This window comes from Oncorhynchus mykiss, chromosome 19 (assembly GCF_013265735.2).
Source record: "Oncorhynchus mykiss isolate Arlee chromosome 19, USDA_OmykA_1.1, whole genome shotgun sequence".
Taxonomy (NCBI): Eukaryota; Metazoa; Chordata; class Actinopteri; order Salmoniformes; family Salmonidae; genus Oncorhynchus; species Oncorhynchus mykiss.
The window spans coordinates 66,982,864-67,004,771 of NC_048583.1; the positions used below are offsets into that span (position 1 = coordinate 66,982,864).

Here is a 21,908-nt window from a genome sequence, read left to right on the forward strand (position 1 = left end):
AGCAGAGGGAACACCCCCCTATCCACATCGATGGAACAGTAGTGGAGAGGGTAGCAAGTTTTAAGTTCCTCGGCATACACATCACAGACAAACTGAATTGGTCCGCCCACACAGACAGCATCGCAGCAGCGCCTCTTCAACCTCAGGAGGCTGAAGAAATTTGGCTTGTCACCAAAAGCACTCACAAACTTCTACAGATGCACAATCGAGAGCATCCTGGCGGGCTGTATCACCGCCTGGTACGGCAACTGCTCCGCCCACAACCGTAAGGCTCTCCAGAGGGTAGTGAGGTCTGCACAACGCATCACCGGGGGCAAACTACCTGCCCTCCAGGACACCTACACCACCCGATGTCACAGGAAGGCCATAAAGATCATCAAGGACAACAACCACCCGAGCCACTGCCTGTTCACCCCGCTATCATCCAGAAGGCGAGGTCAGTACAGGTGCATCAAAGTTGGGACCGAGAGACTGAAAAACAGCTTCTATCTCAAGGCCATCAGACTGTTAAACAGCCAACACTAACATTGAGTGGCTGCTGCCAACACACTGACTCAACTCCAGCCACTTTAATAATGGGAATTGATGGGAAATTATGTAAAATATATCACTAGTCACTTTAAAAAATGCTACCTAATATAATGTTACATACCCTACATTATTCATCTCATATGTATATGTATATACTGTACTCTATATCATCTACTGCATCTTTATGTAATACATGTATCACTAGCCACTTTAACTATGCCACTTTGTTTACATGCTCATCTCATATGTATATACTGTACTCGATACCATCTACTGTATCTTGCCTATGCCGCTCTGTACCATCACTCATTCATATATCTTTATGTACATATTCTTTATCCCCTTACACTTGTGTGTATAAGACAGTAGTTTTGGAATTGTTAGTTAGATTACTTGTTGGTTATTACTGCACTGTCGGAACTAGAAGCACAAGTATTTCGCTACACTCGCATTAACATCTGCTAACCATGTGTATGTGACAAATAAAATTTGATTTGATTTGATTTGATTTGGATCAACACACAGTTGATACATTTTTCTTGTTGTCATTCAGATCAATTCATCTGGGTCACGGCACCAATTGTTAGCATTTGATGTTATTCTTCAATAACAAACTCCAAAGCAAATCAGGTGGAGAAAAATAGATTTATTTGAAAAGGACAAGTCATAGATGTTATGCTGGGAGTTAGATGTTCAACCTCCCCTGTCCTCAGCCTTTCTCCACAGAACAAAGGAACAGGATGCCATTTATAAACCCCCACCCTAGCCTGGGGTTGACCAATCAGAAATCCTTGCAGTACAACTGGGCCAATGGCCAAATAACAAGTGTCCTGCTCCTGACTCAATGTACAGACCAATAAAAACGTGGGACACGTAGCTCTGAGTTCAGGAGCGACATTCCACAGATTCTAAACAGATGTTAAACTGAACCCCAACTCCTATTTACAATTCCCTATTGACCATTAGTACTCTAGCTTTTAATCCTCTCATCCTCTGCGTTGTGTATTTATCTTCAAAATATGACTGCCAACGTGCCTGTTTTCTCTTAAAGCCTGTGAGAAAAACCCAATCATGTGATGGAGAGCCATGTGAGTGAGAGGAGCGTTGGAGCGCCCAGTTGGGAGGAGGGAATTATAATTTTCAGCCCAAGGGCATAAATCAAATCAAATCAAATCAAATGTATTTATATAGCCCTTCGTACATCAGCTGATATCTCAAAGTGCTGTACAGAAACCAATCCTAAAACCCCAAACAGCAAGCAATGCAGGTGTAGAAGCACGGTGGCTAGGAAAAACTCCCTAGAAAGGCCAAAACCTAGGAAGAAACCTAGAGAGGAACCAGGCTATGTGGGGTGGCCAGTCCTCTTCTGGCTGTGCCGGGTGGAGATTATAACAGAACATGGCCAAGATGTTCAAATGTTCATAAATTACCAGCATGGTCCAATAATAATAAGGCAGAACAGTTGAAACTGGAGCAGCAGCACGGCAAGGTGGACTGGGGACAGCAAGGAGTCATCATGTCAGGTAGTCCTGAGGCATGGTCCTAGGGCTCAGGTCCTCCGAGAGAGAGAGAGAAAGAGAGAATTAGAGAGAGCACACTTAAATTCACACAGGACACCGAATAGGACAGGAGAAGTACTCCAGATATAACAAACTGACCCTAGCCCCCCGACACATAAACTGCTGCAGCATAAATACTGGAGGCTGAGACGGGAGGGGTCAGGAGACACTGTGGCCCCATCCGAGGACACCCCCGGACAGGGCCAAACAGGAAGGATATAACCCCACCCACTTTGCCAAAGCACAGCCCCCACACCACTAGAGGGATATCTTCAACCACCAACTTACCATCCTGAGACAAGGCCGAGTATAGCCCACAAAGATCTCCGCCACGGCACAACCCAAGGGGGGGGGGGGGGAGCCAGGAGATGCACAATATGTTTATGTTAATTAACGGTCAATTACCATGAGACCGGCAATTATTTGGTTGACAATCACCGGCTGACAAAGTTTCATAACCTCCACAGCCCTATTTGTAGGTAAAAGCAACTGGCTCTCCCTAAGGGTTAGGATTGGGAATGGGAACAAAGGAGGTTTAGGGTAAGAAAGGCCTCAGGAATGGTTAAGGTTAGGTTTTTTTTCTGCAAAAAAACAGTATGGGTCTCTTGCGCCTCGCTGTGGCCATCTGTGAGTACTGCATACCTCTGTCGCTACACTCGCTGGACTCATAATCGGAGGTAGCAACTGCTTCAGATCTACAAATCACCATAAACTGCCTAGCAATGCGCTAGATAGACCCACTCAGTGAACTGCAGCAGCATACTCTCAACTCGATGTCTATGAAGGAAGAGATGTCTATGCATATCAAATTACACAGCAGCCATGTAGAAACAAAAAAAATCGTTAAAAAATATAGGTAGTTTATTTGCTAAAAAAAATAATATTATTGCGGTTTAAATTGGCCACATCTTAAAAAAGAAGACAAAGACTTGTGTTTCGATAAGATTGTATTCCTTTTTCTGAAAATAGTATTGTTAACCATGACCAGAAAATGTTTAACATTTGATGGATAGGGCAGAACATGCAAGGAATTCGGCACCTGGGCAATAACTCCATTGGCCTTTTTACTCCTTTTAAACAACGCACCTTTTTGTACAGCTTTGGCAAATGGTTATGTCTACAAAACGTAGTCCACTCTGTTCCTAACAGATTCTAGTTTTGGAAACAAAAAGCTATATTGAGATCAAATGTTTCACCGATGAGAAAATTAGCAGAATATTGGCCAAAATCCATCTCGTTCCATCTTCTCTCACGGCCGGCCACTGGGCTTCCTCTCACTACCATATTTGGTAGAGAGCGGAAACGCCAACCGGACGCTTCACATTTAAACATCTGGTGAAATATCTCTCATTGTTATATCTGTGGTTTCACCAAGTGGCTGTGTTAATGTCAAATTACTTGAGGTTAACCCACAAGGTTTACGCTAGTACATGTCATTGCTACCAACAGCGAAGCTAGCATTCAATGGGTTGGGAAAAGACTGTTCAGAACTCGAGTTGGTGCACCGCGCTCAAGAACTGCCAGGGTGAAAAATGCCCTAAAATAAGTCTTGTTTTCCGATTTTACTTCAAAATTACGGAAAACAACTAGGACAGAAGGTAATATTATGAAACTGGACTCCATGGCGGATGCAATAAATTGATTTGCCTCAGAAAAAAAGCGTTGTTAAAAATGCCTACAAACGATTATTTATTTCACAAGAAAGACCTGTCCTTAATCGTTACTCTAAATGGCTAACTGTGTTTAGTGACCTTAAGAAACTGCTAATTGCATTCCCTTGCCTAAAAACACACAAGTTGTCACTATCACTTCAACAAATAGTACATTTCTCGCTTGTGTTTGTCCGCAGTGGAGCGTGAGCTCCCTGAATGATTGCAACAGGGCCAATCATATCTGACGAGGAGCCCCAGGTGGGCGGGTCTTTGTGGTAGGCGCTGTCGACAATATGGCGGATGACGGAGACAGGTCGACTGGAGCTGTTGATACTAGTGGCGGACCGGGGACTTCAGAGGAGTCTGACGGGTTCAGTCTTGGCGGGATGTTGTTAAATTTAAGTATTTTAGTTGTAGTGGTTACGATCTGCTATGTTATTTATCGGCGATGGGGTAAACGGATTGGTGCTGACGCGGCCCAGGGAAGCGAGGCCTCGTCTCTGCCGAAGATGAGAAGACGTGATTTCACTTTGGAGCAACTTGGGGAATACGATGGACTGCAAAACCCCCGGATCATGATGGCAGTCAATATGAAAGTATTCGATGTTACCACCGGCAAAACGTTTTATGGCCGAGGTAAGGATCCGTTAATGGTAAATAACACACTGGATGATATCGGTTGTTTGGGCGCAATAGTTAGCCTCGACTAGCTTGGTAAAGTTAGCCGGATAACTAACTCCATTAGCAGCTAGCCACACAAGCAGTTATTTTAGTGTTTTCATTTAGCACGTTAGCCAACTAACTTAGCTAGTTAGTCTGGTACTTAGCATTGCAATGGCTTGTTAGCTAACATTGCAAACGTTAGTTTATTCTAGGTTGTAGTTAGACACGTGTGCATGTTTACTGTACTAATTTACGTAGGTTGGCTACAAAAACAACGCATGTTAACTAGGTAACGTTACATCACTCAAAGTACTACTGAAATGTCCACAAAAAAACTGCATCAGGTTGTTTAAAAAAAACTATAGACCTACCCACTAGCTAACGTTAGCTAGCTGGTGATTTAATGTAACAAGCTAGCCCAAGTAAACTAGATAATTTAACGTTAACATTTGCGTAACTTGTTGTTACATAGGTAACGTACAAATGCAGATTAACTCGCTAGCTAAACAGACTGATTAGCTTTTGCTTAAACGGGGACCAAGAGTAACGTTAGTTAATTAACGTGAGCTATCTAGCTAGTTATTCCCAAAAGCGTGTCGAAACCGAGCCCCTGTGTGAGTTGTTAATCGACTCCAAATTCTGGGTGTCAAAGCTTGGAATCGACTCCTAAGATTCAGTATTTTTGCAAAAGAGGAAACCGTAGTCTACTTCGAAAACACCCATCTTTCAGCAAAGAAAGAGCAAGCTAGCGAGAGAGACGGGAGGGGCATGTCGGCCACCAGGCAGACTGTCATAACCGGTCATCAAAAGTGGCTCCCGTTTGGCGCAGCGGTCTAAAGGTACTGCATCTCAGTGGCCTCACTGAGCCACTGAGGGATCGAGCCCTGGTTCGATCCCGGGCTGTATCACAACCGGCCGTGATCGGGAGTCCTATAGGGCGGCGTACAATTGGCCCAGCGTTGTCCGGGTTAGGGGAGGCCTGTTAGGCCGTCACTGTAATTAAGAATTTGTTCTTAATGTTCTTAACTGACTTGCCCTTTTAAACAAAAAAAGATACAGGGTATCGCAATGCTGTATTTTGCCATTTCTTGGCTTGCAATGACTTGTGCAAGTTCACTAAAGTAGGGGCTATCAATGAGTAGGCTGAGCTATTCTACACGCAACAGTCGGAAGACCAAACTAGTGCTTGCCATGGCGAAGAGAGAGCGGAGCAGGTGAGGGAGAGACAGTCAGAACCGTGCAGGTGAGGGAGAGACAGTCAGAACCGTGCAGGTGAGGGAGAGACAGTCAGAACCGTGCAGGTGAGGGAGAGACAGTCAGAACCGTGCAGGTGAGGGAGAGACAGTCAGAACCGTGCAGGTGAGGGAGAGACAGCCAGAACCGTGCAGGTGAGGGAGAGACAGAACCGTGCAGGTGGGGGAGAGACAGTCAGAACCGTGCATATAAGCTATATATTGTTAATCTAGCAATGCCTCGTAAACTCAAAGTATATTAAAGTATATATTAGGCTATCAATGAGTGTGGTTAAGCAATTCTTCATAGTGCCAGTGAATTGAAGTTGAACGTCACCAAATACATCAGTTTAATTGGGCCTAAATGCTGCAATGAAGTATTGCATAAAGCTTATTTAATGAAACCCTGGCTGTCTGTTGGTGTCCTAGGTCAAGGCTCTCCAACCCAGTTCTTGGAAAAATACCTTCCTGTAGGTTTTCACTACAACCCCCGTTGTAACTTCAGTTTATCAACCAGGTAATTATTTAGTGTTGGAGTGAAGCTACAAAAACAGGGTTGGAGAGCCCTGTCCTAGGCAATAGATCACAAAGCAGCATACCGCTAAACTTTTGGGAAATGGCAAGTTCACTTTCTCATCTATAAACAGTCAAGTGCAAATACTGTTCAGCTGCTCAAATAGATTGAGGGGCATTGTTATTAGGAAGGACATCTATGGATGGATCGCTAAAATTATGATTATGATCACACTTTTTAAAATATTATGGGAGACCTATACAGTACATTTGGCAGCCAAGCACGAGTTGTCAGTGTAGCGTATTATTGTCTAGACATGAGGTATACAATAAAAACATCCAGGCTTCCGTCACAAGTCAATTTAATTACAGAGGGCAGTTTAGTTTTTCTGATCATGTATGAATCGTCCTCTGGAATAACGCACATGCTTGTATAATAAATCCAAAACCAACGTCAAGTAATACCTGTCTGAACAGGGCTGTAACATGGCAAAGAATAGGCTTATCAGCGTAGAGTGCTGCATCATCCCATGGGATCTGTCAAGGCTGCACACAGCAGAAATATCACTGAAATATTCTAGTTCCTACACATCACCTTCTATATTCAAACAAAATAGCCCTCTCATAGGGAGATGGACAGTATCATTCTCATGTCAGTCCTTTAAAATGCAGATGTTGTCTTCCTAGTAGGACTCCGTAGTAATGAGGTAGGACTCCGTAGTAATGAGGTAGGACTCCGTAGTAATGAGGTAGGACTCTGTAATAATGATGTAGTCAATTTAGCAAGCTGGCTAAATGATCCTACTGATATCTATCATTAGCTAACTGTTTTGAGATCACATCACGTTAGCTAGTAACGTTATAGGTTGACCAACCAGCCATATTCTGAGGATTAATGCTATGCTAACTAGGGCTGAACCCATTTAGTCGACTGGTCAATAGGCTGTTGGTCGACCGGGATTTCTTTAGTCGAGCAGTAGCAAAAACATGAATATCATGGTGTATAAAACACCTGTCTGATTCACGCCGGCCTGAGTGGACTGATCCGTTGTGGAGGCCGTTGGGATGGCCCAGTCCATCACTCTAAGACATGTGCTACTGAAATTGCATATGGTTATATATGGTTATATTATGTAAGAACAATGGTGCAACACTAATAAAAATTATTTTATAATATGCGCGTTCTCCTGCTTGGATAGTGGTCGCTGTCCGTGGTTCTGAAACACATCAGTGTGGTTTTAAATTGGCGCCTTTTCCTAGACCAAGTTGCGATTGGCATAATGGCGTTGAGAACAATGGAGGCAGCAGCAGAGGGAGGAGATAAGGAAACAGCCCTTGACTTATTTTCTAAGAAAAGTGAGGAGAGAGGAAACTCCAACTTAATTATGTCTATAATCAATAGCCTAACTGTTAATGTGCCGGGCTTTAGGACTCTTCCATATGCTGTATATGTACAGAAATGAGACAGATCCTGCTTCAATTTTTATTATTATTTTTTCTGTTGCCTGTTTGGTTGATAGTCTACTGATTCTGTGAGCACCAATTCTCATGCAACAATTTCACAAATGAGTCTGTTTTTAATCTTTGCTGTAATAAAGACTTTACACTTTCTTCTTTAGACCAGCCTCTGGTATTATTTATCATTTATTGTTCACATTAGTGATGCACCGATGTGACATTTTTGGCCGATATCCAATATTTTCCTTGCCAAAAAAAACCCAATACCAATATAAAAATGTTTTGCTGCCTTTTAAGCAGCCCAAGCAATTCTTCTTCTTATTGGTGTTCTTTAGTAGTGGTTTCTTTGCAGCAATTTGACCACGAAGGCCTGATTCACACAGTCTCCTCTGAACAGTTGATGTTGAGGTGTTTGCTACGTGAACTCTGAAGCATTTATTTGGGCTGCAATCTGAGGTGCCGTTAACTCTAATGAATTTATCCTCTGCAGCAGAGGTAACTCTGGGTCTTCCTTTCCTGTGGCGGTCCTCATGAGAGCTAGTTTCATCATAGCGCTTGATGGTTTTTGCGACTGCACTTGAAGAAACTTTCAAAGTTCTTGACAGTTTCTGTATTGACTGACCTTCATGTCTTAAAGTAATGATGGACTGTCGTTTCTCTTTGCTTACTTGAGCTGTTCTTGCCATAATATGGACTTGGTCTTTTACCAAATTGGGGTGGTATACAGAAGATAGCCCTACCTTGTCACAACACAACTGATTGGCTCAAATGCTTTAAGGAGGAAAGAAATTAAACAATTTAACTTTTAGCAAGGCACACCTGTTAATTGAAATGCATTCCAGGAAGCTGGTTGAGAGAATGCCAAGAATGTGCAAAGCTGTCGTCAAGGCAAAGGGTGGCTACTTTTGAAGAATATAAAATATATTTTGTTTAGGACTTTTCTGGTTACTTCTATGATTCCATATGTGTTATTTCATAGTTTTGATGTCTTCACTATTATTCTACAATGTAGAAAATAGTAAAAATAAAGAAAAACCCTTCAATGAATAGATGTCAATGTTTTACTAGTACTGTATTAGGGATGAAACGGTTACCGGTTTCACGATAAACCCCGGTAAAATTCCCAGCGGTTAGTATTACTGTTTCAAATGTTAATTATCAATAAAACCGTGTTTGAAAAACTCCCGGTAAATACTGTCCAGCATCAACCACAGTTATCAACAGTCTGACGCAGGCGCAACGTGGCTTTTGTTTTGTGTGAAAACATGGAGGAAGGCAGTGACAGCGCTCGGGAAATTTTTCAGCCTTCTAAGAGGACTACATCTGATGTGTGATTGTATTTTGGGTTTTACAAGAGTGCTTAGGGAAACTTAATTGAAGATGGTCACCCTGTCTGCAGAACATTCAAAAAATGTTTAAAAAATCTCTGCGAAAGGGGGCAACACTTCAAATCTCTTGAGTCATTTTTGTGACCATCATCCACTACTTTATAGCGAATGCAAGGTAAGTTCATTTTTAGCTCAATGCATGATGTGGGGACTTCGGAATGGGGGAAAATGTCAGGGTTTGTCTGTCTAACTTACTAATAGCTTGTTAATGTAAACTGAAGCTTTCAGTGGAACCCAGTCTTGTAAAAACACAACACGTTCTGCTGCTGTATGTGTCTGCAGACTCTATTCGCCCATTAGACACGATAACACGTTATGTAGTTTAATCACCCAACCAACATATTTTGTATAAAAGTGTTCCAACAGGAGAAACACTATAGACTCTCGTACCAGACTCCCGTACCTACCTAACACTATATACTCCTATTCAAGACTCCTGTATATGTAAATTGTTGGGCTCATTGCAATTACTCACGATCTTCTTAAGTCTCACTTTGCTATGAGACTCTAAATTGAGCTTCAGTGCATCCTGTTTCCATTGATCATCCTTGAGATGTTTCTACAACTTGATTGGAGTCCACCTGTGGTAAATTCAATCGATTGCACTTGATTTGGAAAGGCACACACCCGTCTATATAAGGTTCCACAGTTGACAGTGCATGTCAGAGCAAAAACCAAACAATGAGGTAGAAGGAATTCTCTATAGAGATCAGAGACAAGATCGTGCAGCATTGACGGTCCCCAGTGGCCTCCATCATTCTTAAATGGAAGAAGTTTGGAACCACCAAGACTCTTCCTAGAGATGACCGCCCGGCCAAACTGAGCAATCAGAGGAGAAAGGCCTTGGTCAGAGAGGTGACCAAGAACTCGATGGTCACTCTGACAGAGCTCCAGAGTTTCTCTGTGGAGATGGTTGTCCTTCTGGAAGGTTCTCCCATCTCTGCAGCACTCCACCAATCAGGTGCCAGATGGAAGCCACTCCTCAGTTAAAGGCATATGACAGCCCGCTTGGAGTTTGCCAAAAGGCACCTGAAGGACTCAGACCATGAGATTCAAGATTTGGTGAAACATGGTGGTGGCAGTATCATGCCTGCCAGGACTTTTTGCACGGACTGGGAGACTCATCAGGATCGAGGGAAAGATGAACAGAGAAAAGTACAAAGATCCTTGATGATAACCTGCTTAGGACCTTAGACTAGGGCGAAGGTTCACCTTCCAACAGGACAACACAGCCAAGACCACGCAGGAGTGGCTTCGGGACAAGTCTCAATGTCCTTGAGTGGCCCAGCCAGAGCCCAGACTTGAACCCAATCGAACATCTCTGGAGAGACCTGAAAATAGCTGTGCAGCAACACTCCCCATCCAACCTGACAGCGCTTGAGAGGATCTGCAGAGAAGCATGGGAGAAACTACCCAAATACAGGTGTGACAGGCTTATAGCGTCATACCCAAGAAGACTCAAGGCTGTAATCGCTGCCAAAAGTGCATCAAAGTATTGCGTAAAGGGTCTGAATACTTAATCAGACAGTTTTTTTGCTGTCTGATTTATTGGGTAGTGTGTGTAGATTCAGCAGGGGGGTTAATCTGTTTCAGATTAAGGCTGTAATGTAACAATGTGGAAAAAGGGAAAGGGGTCTGAATACTTTCCCACTGTATATTAATTTATTTTGTATTTTCTTTGTTAGACCTAAGACGGAGCTGATTTCCTGGTGTTACCAAGTGATTTTTATTTTGGAACTCTGTAACCAAGTATTTCCATGTGATCGTATGCAAATGTTAGCAAGGTTTGAAATGAAAACAATCAAATATCTGTTTGGGCTTCTTGCGATCATTTTGCAGTCTACAAAGTATTTGGAATTATGTTCGCACCCCCCGACCTTCTGCGCAAGAAATCATTCCGCGTCTGGATCTAGTTGAGGATCCCTGCTACGGACGGTCCCGGTAGTTGAGGATCCCTGCCACGGACGGTCCCGGTAGTTGAGGATCCCTGCCACGGACGGTCCCGGTAGTTGAGGATCCCTGCTACGGACGGTCCCGGTAGTTGAGGATCCCTGCCACGGACGGTCCCGGTAGTTGAGGATCCCTGCTACGGACGGTCCCGGTAGTTCAGGATCCATGCTACGGACGGTCCCGGTAGTTGAGGATCCCTGCTACGGACGGTCCCGGTAGTTGAGGATCCCTGCTACGGACGGTCCCGGTAGTTGAGGATCCCTGCTACGGACGGTCCCGGTAGTTGAGGATCCCTGCTACGGACGGTCCCGGTAGTTGAGGATCCCTGCCACGGATGGTCCTTATAGAACTGATCCGTAGTTAAATTCAGTAGGTATATATTCTGTTTAATATACTGTCTCTCTCCCTACAGACGGTCCTTATGGTATCTTTGCGGGCCGGGATGCATCGAGGGGTCTGGCCACGTTCTGTTTGGAGAAAGATGCCTTGAGGGAGGAATATGATGACCTGTCAGACCTCAACGCTGTTCAGATGGAGTCAGTCAGAGAGTGGGAGAGGCAGTTCATGGGTAAGCTGTAACAATATGTAGGATACAGGGCCTAAAACACCTGCCAAATGCGGGTAGATTTTGTCGTTGGCGGCTAAGAACGTCTAATTCACCAGCCACGTTGGCGGCTATGAATGTCTTAATTCACCAGCCATGGCAGGTAGACTCAGGTCTTTACTCAGACTCACACTCAGGTCTTTACTCAGACTCACACTCAGGTCTTTACTCAGACTCACACTCAGGTCTTTACAGTGTGAGCATTTTATAAAAAAGAAAAGTATGGGCATGTGTGCCAGTTGTGAGTTCTAGTAGAATAAATGCTGCAGTGGCTGTTTTCAAAGTATTTCTGTCATTTTGTTTCATGCTGGTAATGGACAGATCTGAATCCTAACATTATAGCTATCCCACCTCGCGCTACAAAGCTGGGTGGCTGTGTGCACTGAATAAAGTGCTGCTGAAAGATTTTAGAAGGAATGTGCACAGGCATAAAAGTTTGTCTAATTTACCAGAATGTCTACCAAAGTGAGACTTTGTCCTTGTGTGTTTTGGCTATTTAAACATTGTTTTGTTCACAAGCTTGGTTGCTTTTCAATGTTGGTTTGCATCTATTGCTAGCAAAGAGACATCTGCCTCTAGTGAGATTCTCACAGGCACACGGGACAGAAATTGCCGCGTTATCAAGGTAACCTTAAAGGGCTAGCTGAATGTTTTTGTCTGATATTTTGATTAAAAGACTCAGGTCAGAGTATTACATTAAATTGAGCAATATAGCACATTACTTTGTTTTAGGCCCTGGTAGGATATATGTTGGTGCTTGATTAGGGTGCAATCTGGTTTGATTTGACCCTTGTGATCTCTCATTTCAGAAAAATATGATTATGTTGGTCGACTGTTAAAGCCCGGGGATGAGCCGTCAGAATACACAGATGAGGAGGACATCAAGGACCACCTGAAACATGACTGAACTGTTGCCCTGTTCTGTTCACACCACCAACCAAAGCCTTGACCCAAACAGCTGACAGCACCTGTCCCCCCCACACCCTTCCTCTTCCCTCTCAAGCCCCCCCCCCTCCTCTTCTTCCCTCTCAAGCCCCCCCTCCTCCTCTTCTTCCCTCTCAACCCCCCTCCTTCTTCTTCTTCTTCCCTCTCAAGCCCCCCCTCCTCCTCTTCTTCCCTCTCAAGCCCCCCCGCCTCCTCTTCTTCCCTCTCAAGCCCCCCCGCCTCCTCTTCTTCCCTCTCAAGCCCCACCTCCTCCTCCTCTTCCCTCTCAAGCCCCACCTCCTCCTCTTCCCTCTCAAGCCCCCCCTCCTCCTCCTCTTCCCTCTCAAGCCCCTCCTCCTCTTCCCTCTCAAGCCCCCCCTCCTCCTCCTCTTCCCTCTCAAGCCCCCCCTCCTCCTCCTCTTCCCTCTCAAGCCCCCCCCTCCTCCTCCCTCTCAAGCCCCCCCTCCTCCTCCCTCTCAAGCCCCCCCTCCTCCTCCCTCTCAAGCCCCCCCTCCTCCTCCCTCTCAAGCCCCCCCTCCTCCTCCCTCTCAAGCCCCCCCTCCTCCTCCCTCTCCCCTCTCAAGCACCCCCTCCTTCTTCTTCCCTCTCAAGCACCCCCTCCTTCTTCTTCCCTCTCAAGCACCCCCTCCTTCTTCTTCTTCCCTCTCAAGCACCCCCTCCTTCTTCTTCTTCCCTCTCAAGCACCCCCTCCTTCTTCTTCTTCCCTCTCAAGCACCCCCTCCTTCTTCTTCTTCCCTCTCAAGCACCCCCTCCTTCTTCTTCTTCCCTCTCAAGCCCCCCCTTCTTCTTCTTCTTCCCTCTCAAGCCCCCCCTTCTTCTTCTTCCCTCTCAAGCCCCCCCTCCTCCTCCCTCTCCCCTCTCAAGCACCCCCTCCTTCTTCTTCTTCCCTCTCAAGCACCCCCTCCTTCTTCTTCTTCCCTCTCAAGCACCCCCTCCTTCTTCTTCTTCCCTCTCAAGCACCCCCTCCTTCTTCTTCTTCCCTCTCAAGCACCCCCTCCTTCTTCTTCCCTCTCAAGCACCCCCTCCTTCTTCTTCTTCCCTCTCAAGCACCCCCTCCTTCTTCTTCTTCCCTCTCAAGCACCCCCTCCTCCTTCTTCTTCCCTCTCAAGCACCCCCTCCTTCTTCTTCTTCCCTCTCAAGCCCCCCCTTCTTCTTCTTCTTCCCTCTCAAGCACCCCCTCCTTCTTCTTCTTCCCTCTCAAGCACCCCCTCCTTCTTCTTCTTCCCTCTCAAGCACCCCCTCCTTCTTCTTCTTCCCTCTCAAGCACCCCCTCCTTCTTCTTCTTCCCTCTCAAGCACCCCCTCCTCCTTCTTCTTCTTCCCTCTCAAGCACCCCCTCCTTCTTCTTCTTCCCTCTCAAGCACCCCCTCCTTCTTCTTCTTCCCTCTCAAGCACCCCCTCCTTCTTCTTCTTCCCTCTCAAGCACCCCCTCCTTCTTCTTCTTCCCTCTCAAGCACCCCCTCCTCCTTCTTCCCTCTCAAACCCTAATTTTCCTCTGGTTGGATAGCCCAGTCCTGGATGGGCGGGCCCTGGCCTGACTCCTCACCATACAGATCAGCACTAACAGAAACCAGTGATGAAACTGTTTCAGGGGTTTTTGAATGACATGAACTTGTCTTTGTGCTGTTAGTCTATTTGAAATAGTTAAAACACAAAACATTTTTATAGAATTTTCCTTACGATGTCCCTGTTGTGTAAATGTGAACAGAGGCATAAAGGTCTCGACAAACCATTTCTGTATGGACCTTGCTTTGTGCCCGGGGGCATTGTCATGCTGAAACCAGAAAGGTCCTTGCCACAACATATTTAGAATCACTCAGATTGATTGATTGGGAATACAAAGGGAAGGTCAGCTGACAGTTCTAATCAATCGACTGTTTCCAAGCTACACTACTGGATGTTGGTACAATCCCCAGGACATCAAATGGTCAGTGTTAATTGTGCCTTATTTTTTTTTTTTTATACTTCTAAAATCCTGTCAAAAAACGAGGGGGCGGGGTTGAAATTATTCTGCCCATGATGTTTATTAGTTGTCTTCGAGGTGCTGTAAAAAGCGGTTCACCTTCTTGGGAAGGTGTTCTATAGACTGGTTTCCTTTTTAAAGCCATCAGTCTAAGGCATGCTGTAATACCGACTGGCAGAGAGACTCCACGCATCACAACCTTGTATATAGACCTCTGTTACTGCCATATTGATGTAGGTAATGAACTCCATATATTGCTGGTTTGTGTTTTTCTTTAGTTTTTTTGCTGAAGTTCTTTTTAAATGTGAGTGAATGTTGAAAGGACTGTGGTGTGGGACGGGATCAGGGAATGTTCACATTTGGGAGAGAAGTTGCTTATCTTGTAAATATATCTATCATTTTATTAAAGCATGTGCTTCAATGTTGAGCAATGCTGAATTCCCACCATGTCATGTATTTAAATGTTGGGTATGTGTCTGCAGAGAGAGACAGGCATGCATAATAAAGTGATTTGGTTAATAATTGTCTTGAGTTATTTCATTCCAGACTGAAGTATATACACTACTGGTCAAAAGTTGACACACCTACTCATTCGAGTTTATTATTATTTATTTTTTTAAACTATTTTCTACATTGTAGAATATTGAAAACTACGAAATAATACATGGAATCATGTAACCAAAAAAGGGTTAAACGAATCAAAATATATATTTAAGATTCTTCAAATAGCCACCCTTTGCCTTGATAGCTTTGCACACTTGTCATTCTCTCAACCAGATTCACCTGGAAAGCTTTTCCAACGGTCTTGAAAGAGTTCCCACATGTGCTGAGCACTAGTTGGCTGCTTTTCCTTCACTCTGCGGTCCAACTCATCCCAAACAATCTCAATTGGGTTGAGGTCGGGGGATTGTGGAGGCCAGGTCATCTGATGCAGCACTCCATCACCCTCCTTGGTAAAATAGCCCTTACACAGCCTGGAGGTGTGTTTTGGGTCATTGTCATGTTGAAAAACAAACACAATGAGTAACAGCTATATACAGGAAGTACCAGAGTCGATGTGCAGGGGTACGAGGTAATAACATAGCTATATACAAGGACTACCAGCACTGAGTCGATGTGCTAGGTAATACGTACATAGACCATAGGTAGGGGTAAAGTGACTAGGCAACAGGATAAAACAGCAGTAGTGTATGTGATGAGTCAAGAGTTAGTGACAAAAGGGTCAATGTGGGTAGCTATTTAGCAGTCATGGCTTGGAGGTAGAAGCTGTTCAGGGTCCTGTTGGTTTCATGCTTGGTGCATCGGTATCGCTTGCTGTGTGGTAGCAGAGAGAACAGCCTGGCTTGACTTTAAAGCGCCTTCCACTGACACCACTTGGTATAGAGGTCCTGGATGGCAGGTAGCTCGGCACCAGTGATGTACTGGGCCGTACCCATTACCCTCTTTAGAACCTTGCAGTCGGATGCCAAGTAGTTGCTGTACCAAGCGGAGATGCAACCAGTCAGGATGCTCTCAATGACGGAGCTGTAGAACATTCTGAAGATCTGAGGGCCCACGCCAAATCTTATCAGTCTCCTGAGGGGGAAGAGGCATTGTAGGGACAACTAAGAACTTGAAGTTGTTGACCCGCTACAGCCCTGTCTATGTGGATGGGGGCGTGTTCGGCCCTCTGTGTCCTGTAGTCCACAATCAGCTCCTTTGTCTTGCTGACACTGAGGGAGAGGTTGTTGTCCTGGCACCACACTGCCAGGTCTCTGACCTCCTCCCTATAGGCTGTCTCATCATCTTCAGTGATCAGGCCAACCACCGTTGTGTTGTCAGCACACTTGATGGTGTTGGAGTCGTGCACAGCCACGCAGTCGTGGGTAAACAGAGAGTACAGGAAGGGACTAAGCACGCATCCCTGAGGGTCCCCATGTTGAGGGTCAGCGTGGCGGATGTGTTGTTACCTACCCTCACCACCTAGTGGAGTAGGGTAGGGGGGTTCTAGTGTAGGGTTAGATGGTAGGGTATTTAAATAGTGGAGTAGGGTAGGGGGGTTCTAGTGTAGGGGTAGATGGTAGGGTATTTAAATAGTGGAGTAGGGTAGGGGGGGTTCTAGTGTAGGGGTAGATGGTAGGGTATTTAAATAGTCGAGTAGGGTAGGGGGGTTCTAGTGTAGGGTTAGATGGTAGGGTATTTAAATAGTGGAGTAGGGTAGGGGGGTTCTAGTGTAGGGGTAGATGGTAGGGTATTTAAAAAGTGGAGTAGGGTAGGGGGGTTCTAGTGTAGGGGTAGATGGTAGGGTATTTAAATAGTGGAGTAGGGTAGGTGGGTTATAGTGTAGGGGTAGATGGTAGGGTATTTAACAACCGACCACCCTACTCCACTATTTAAATACCCTACACTCCCAGCGCATACTTCACCCTTTAACACCTCACACGGGTTTCCTACATATGCATCCTTACCCAACAAGAAGCGATTCATTATCATTCATACACGTATTCTCCAATTCAAATTTAGACAATGTCCTTTTTGTTGCAGTTTTCGTTACTGCTGTCGTCCATTCAGAACGTTTGTCTTCACCAACTGTTCGATGCACGGCTTGGTTTTGAACTCAGCATTCACTTCCCCCATCTTTTTCCTGAACCAGAACCGTAGTCCTCCCCTGTGGGCCCCTATAGGAATTCATAGGGTTAACCAATCAAACTCAGATCAGACATCAATAGAGTACACAGATCGTATTATCAACATTTAGATAAATGAATAGAATATGACTTATTATTATTATGATTCTGTATAATTTCGTTATTATTAATGCATTTTAAATAATATCACACTACTAGCCTCATGCCATGAACATGCATAGCCATCTCGAAACAACTCTGATAATGTTTTGTCTCAAAGTTGCCGTGTGGCGCGCCATACTCATATCAATACACTTGTAAACCTTATGTAGCAAATAAGCCATTCATTTTTTGTTGTTCACCAAATACTAGACTCTCATTGACCTCCGTACAAAACTCAGTGCTTGTTGGATGAAACAATGCCACCTTCTGGAGGCATACATATTTTTCACCGAGTTGGGCCTCTCTCTTCATTTTCCTCTCTGATGTGAGTAGATGTCCTCCCGTTGTTTTTAAGGTTATCTTGGATGCAGTCTCATTATACCGTAGTGGTTCCCATATGTCTTGAAAGCACCATTAGGACGGAGAGACAAGTATGTTGTCAGTATAGTACAAATCGTATATAGATGTAGGCCATTGGCTGCCTTCATCACAAGGGGTACGTACAGGAGTTCTGATTGGTTCCAAGTTTAGCAGTTTGCAAATATGCCTGGGCAGTGTTGAAATATTTTTTTACTGACAAACTGCAAGAATTGAGTGTGAAACACATTTTTACAGTAATCAAGAATATTTCATTGTCAGATACAAAAACTCAGCTCCTCCCTCGGCGTAGGATCGATCAAATTCACTGTTTTCGGCGTTGGCCCACCACCGAAAAGTGCAGTATAATGCCACACTACACAACTGGGAACTCAGATTGGGGACTTCAGTGCGTTAAAAACAACTGGAAACTCGAAAAAAACTGGGAAAAGACCGAGTTCCCAGTTGTCTTTATAGCACCATAATTCCCTTGATTTGTATTTTTTTTATACATTTTGTCGTTACAATGCTGCGCCACTGCTGAGGTCGTCACTAGTTACCACAGCAACAAAGTCTTAAACCCCGCCTATTAAAAAAAAAATGTATCTTAAGTATTTTGAGATTTTAAAGCCAACCACACTGCTAACCTTAAATGAACACTGAAAAACACTTTTTTGTTTTCAGGGATTTTTCTGATATACATTGTGGCTGTGGTAACTAGTGACAGCCCAGTAGCTGATGACTGGTCATTTGTCAACAATCAAGACCCACAACTCAAAACCCATTGGATGAGAAAGACAGAAGTCCCTCCGCTCTGACCTTCTCCTCCAATGGGTTTTGAGAAGGAGACGAGGGGAATGTGATTGAGAAAAGGCCAATGTACAGGTTTGCGGTCCAAAAATAAATCGACCTATGGTTATTCGGTTGAAGGTTGTAACGAGGAGCATTGACGATTGTGAACCTTTTTTTCCCAGGCGGTTTTAGGTCACCATTTCGATTAATCACGCAAAAACGCGTTTGCCCAATGAAAGTACCCCATCTTGCGACAGCAGGCAGTAGTTGAGCATACCCTCCAAATCCAGCATACGCCACTGTTTGTGTTTGAGGAATGCGGGGTGAGTGGTACTCGCTGCTACACGAGCTGTATTTATACACCACCGCATCGGCCAGACGTGCTGTAGGTATTGTCCCATTTTTTTTTTTTATTAAAAAAATAAAAATCTTCCTCTGGTTTTAACACAGGAATTTTTCATGTAAACTATGTTTTTCACCCCATGTGAACGAGTGTTGGCAGGTAGGGTAGCGCTGCCATATTCCCAACCCGTTAGCACACAGTTTCTACGTCATTTAAAATGGCGCCAATATTAAAGTTCAGCGGGCCATCGAATCTGGCATAATGTTTCATAATAAACACTAATTATATCCACACTCTCTAACGCGTCCATATGCAGAGTGGAGGCACAATACTGGGGTCAAGCGATACTATACATCTCGGCTAAATTCGTTGAGTGGGAACTTTTAGCATTAGCTAGGCTAGCTAACGTGCGAACGTTACGTGGCTTAAAGCAGATAGCTACTAGATAGCTTAGCTAGTTAACTAGCTGCCGTGTTTACTAGTTAGGGGGTGCTGCGGCGACAAGCAGCCTCAGCCAAGTTGGCACGTCAGGCATGCTATCTTTCAGTGACAAACATGTTTTCTTATTTACTTGTTCGTATAGCTCAACTAGCTGCGAATGCTTGTTTGTTTGACACGTTGTCGCAGGTTGTGCTTGGTCAACATGAGGTAATAGATTCGTAAAGTTTTGTCTAATATGAGTCTGTTCCTGCCTAACTATTTGTTTGGACATTGAGGTGGTTTATTATAGCTAAACACATTCTAACCTGGCACGGTTTTTACCCGGGGCGCGTTCATATGCGTTCAAGACAACTGGGAACTCGCAAAATACGAGGTCAAATCATGACGTCAGGGCTCTTCAGGTCGGGAAGTCGGAGCTCTAGAAAGAGGCCCGAGTTGGATGACAGCTCCAAAAAATACATCCCATTCGGAGTTCGTTTTTTCCGAGTTCCCAGTTGTTTGGAACGTGGCTTTGGTCATCATGGGCTCACCATTTTTTTATTATTTTTTTATTCAAAATACAGATCAACAATTTACATTCTTACATACATTAACGAGAAAATACTGAAAAAATTAATAAAAAATAAACAACTCTAGTGCAATTGTTGATCGTTCAGACACAGCCGTGAGGTCATTGTGATGTAGTTAGTGTTTTTTGCTTGATATCTTGTATGGGAATAAACACTGTCAGTAGCACAGTTGTGTTTCGCTTGTTCCTATTTAGTTAGGAGGCTTGAAACAAATGCATGAATAGTGACTAGTACTTCTGTGTGATGTTTTTGTGGGGGAGGTGACCATCTTATAACTGAACTGTAAGATTAATATTTTGTTTCTTCATAATTGCAAACAAATGATGTACCATTATATGTCAACTCTGTCCAATAACGTTATTGATCATCAGTTAGGCTGATGACAGCCATGTTTAGTGTCTGGTGACAGAGTTCTGTACATGGAGGCAAAGGAATCTGTCTGTACTGGGCAGTTGGTTATGAATCTCCTCTTTTCAGATTACACCTTGACCTCGCCAAGACTGACCATGAAGAGAGGTCGGCATCCAAGCAGCAGTGAAGAAGACTCTGATAATGGAAGTAAGCATTCTCTCTAGTCTAGACTAATACTGCGTTCAAAACAACTGGAAACTCAGAAAAATACAAGGTCAAATCATGACGCCATTGATTTTCAGGTCGGAAAGTCTGAGCTCTAGAAAAAGGCCAGAGTTGGAATACCGAGTTGGATGACCGTTCAAATCAATTTTTCCCAGTTGGAGCAAAAAACATTTCTCCAGAGTTCCCTGTTGTTTTGAACGCACTGAAGTCGGAAGTCAGAGATTTCCGAGTTCCCAGTTGATTTGAACATGGCATAACACTAACCTCTACCCCAGACTAACCTCTACCCCAGACTAACCCTAGGGCTTGACATTAGGCTTAGGGCCACTTGTCCAAAAATACAACTTGTATAATGCAAGGAACCCCTTTATGAAATGCATTGCTGTATTATCTTTCCCCATAGAGAATCGGACAGTAGGCTACTCTCTGCCCATTGGCTTCTTTGCATATTCAAGCCTGTTTCAAAGTACCCTTGGTAGCCTAAGATATTGCTACATTGCAATTACAAAAAAAGTTAAATAGCAATGAGGCTGATGCAACGGATCAGAACGCTTCTCTTAAAATGTTGATCAAGTTTTATTTCTTCATATTATAAGCTGTAGGCTATGTGCAAATGTTCCGAAACACAATGAAATCCAAATCACATGTATTTATATAGCCCTTCGTACATCAGCTGATATCTCAAAGTGCTGTAATTAGCGGGAAACTGCATGCACAAGTGGTTTCAAATGACAGAGTTGCAAATATATGTTAGAAATGAAGAAACGGGGGATCTAAAGATGCATCAACTAGCATGGGTTATTAATATGGATAGGATTGGGTCTTTGGCTGCTGGACAATAACATAATGTTGTTTTGATAACCAATAGAACATGGTTTCATGGCATATGAAGTGTTTATAAATTAATTCCCTCAACATTCCTAAGATCGTATTTTTAAAGGCTACTTTGAAACAAGGTAAGACATGCTTCATAAAATTACAATTTCAGATTTTAAACAATTACATTTATGGTTAAATTGTTTCAAAATGCTGACTGCATCCGCTCGGATTCAAGATGGGTGATGGGCGGGGCTCAACTGGCACTGTCCTTCACTCTGGTCTTCTGACCAGTTGATCTGAACCGTGCCTCGAGTATGTCAACAAAATCAAGCCTTTATACGTTAATATTAGTTCTTTCATCATATTTGTCAAACATGACTGTGTGCTGCTATAGCCCCTTGCTTTAGCTACTGTCATGGAGTTCGCTAAATATTTTCATGAAGAAACTGATAAAACACAGGTGCAAAATCAAGGTGACTTACCAAGATGAGGACGAAGAGCAAGAAAGGGAGTGTGGTGATGTGTCCACAACTAAAGAATCACTGTGAAATCTGAAAAGGCGCATATCCCGAAAGCATGATGGTGTACTAAGTACGTGCTAAGTGGTAAAAGAAAGGATTGAGGTGGGTAGCTAGCTAAGTGTGTCATTGTAGCAATGTATTTCTGAACAAAAAAATCTGATCTCTTAAGTTGTTTGATTTCATTCTATTAGCCTATTGTATAGATATCATTGATTTGTGTCCCAATAGGCCAGACATATTACCTCTTTCAAGGAAGTTTCCATTT

The 21,908-nt window shown here is 44.0% G+C and overlaps 2 protein-coding genes across 8 annotated transcripts in view; both read left to right on the plus strand.

The window, feature by feature from the left end:
- The first annotated feature begins 3,967 nt into the window (after positions 1–3,967).
- Positions 3,968–12,646, plus strand: LOC110498319 (membrane-associated progesterone receptor component 2). The gene is made up of 3 exons (XM_021574953.2): positions 3,968–4,378; positions 11,359–11,514; positions 12,360–12,646. The coding sequence occupies exons 1-3, from the start codon at positions 4,036–4,038 to the stop codon at positions 12,455–12,457; spliced, it is 597 nt and encodes a 198-aa protein (XP_021430628.1). The 5' UTR covers positions 3,968–4,035; the 3' UTR covers positions 12,458–12,646.
- A 5,825-nt stretch (positions 12,647–18,471) lies between these two features.
- jade1 (jade family PHD finger 1) overlaps positions 18,472–21,908 on the plus strand; it is an 86,240-nt gene continuing 82,803 nt past the window's right edge. For 2 of the 7 annotated variants that reach the window (XM_036955447.1, XM_036955448.1), the window contains exons 1-2: positions 18,474–18,763; positions 20,205–20,285. In XM_036955447.1, the coding sequence (XP_036811342.1) occupies positions 18,691–18,763; positions 20,205–20,285 (154 nt within the window). In that variant the 5' untranslated portion in view covers positions 18,474–18,690. Of the gene's footprint in view, positions 18,764–18,932; positions 19,366–19,617; positions 20,010–20,204; positions 20,286–21,908 lie in introns of those variants that run through there. The other 5 variants (XM_036955450.1, XM_036955453.1, XM_036955449.1 and 2 more) reach the window with 5 other exon arrangements.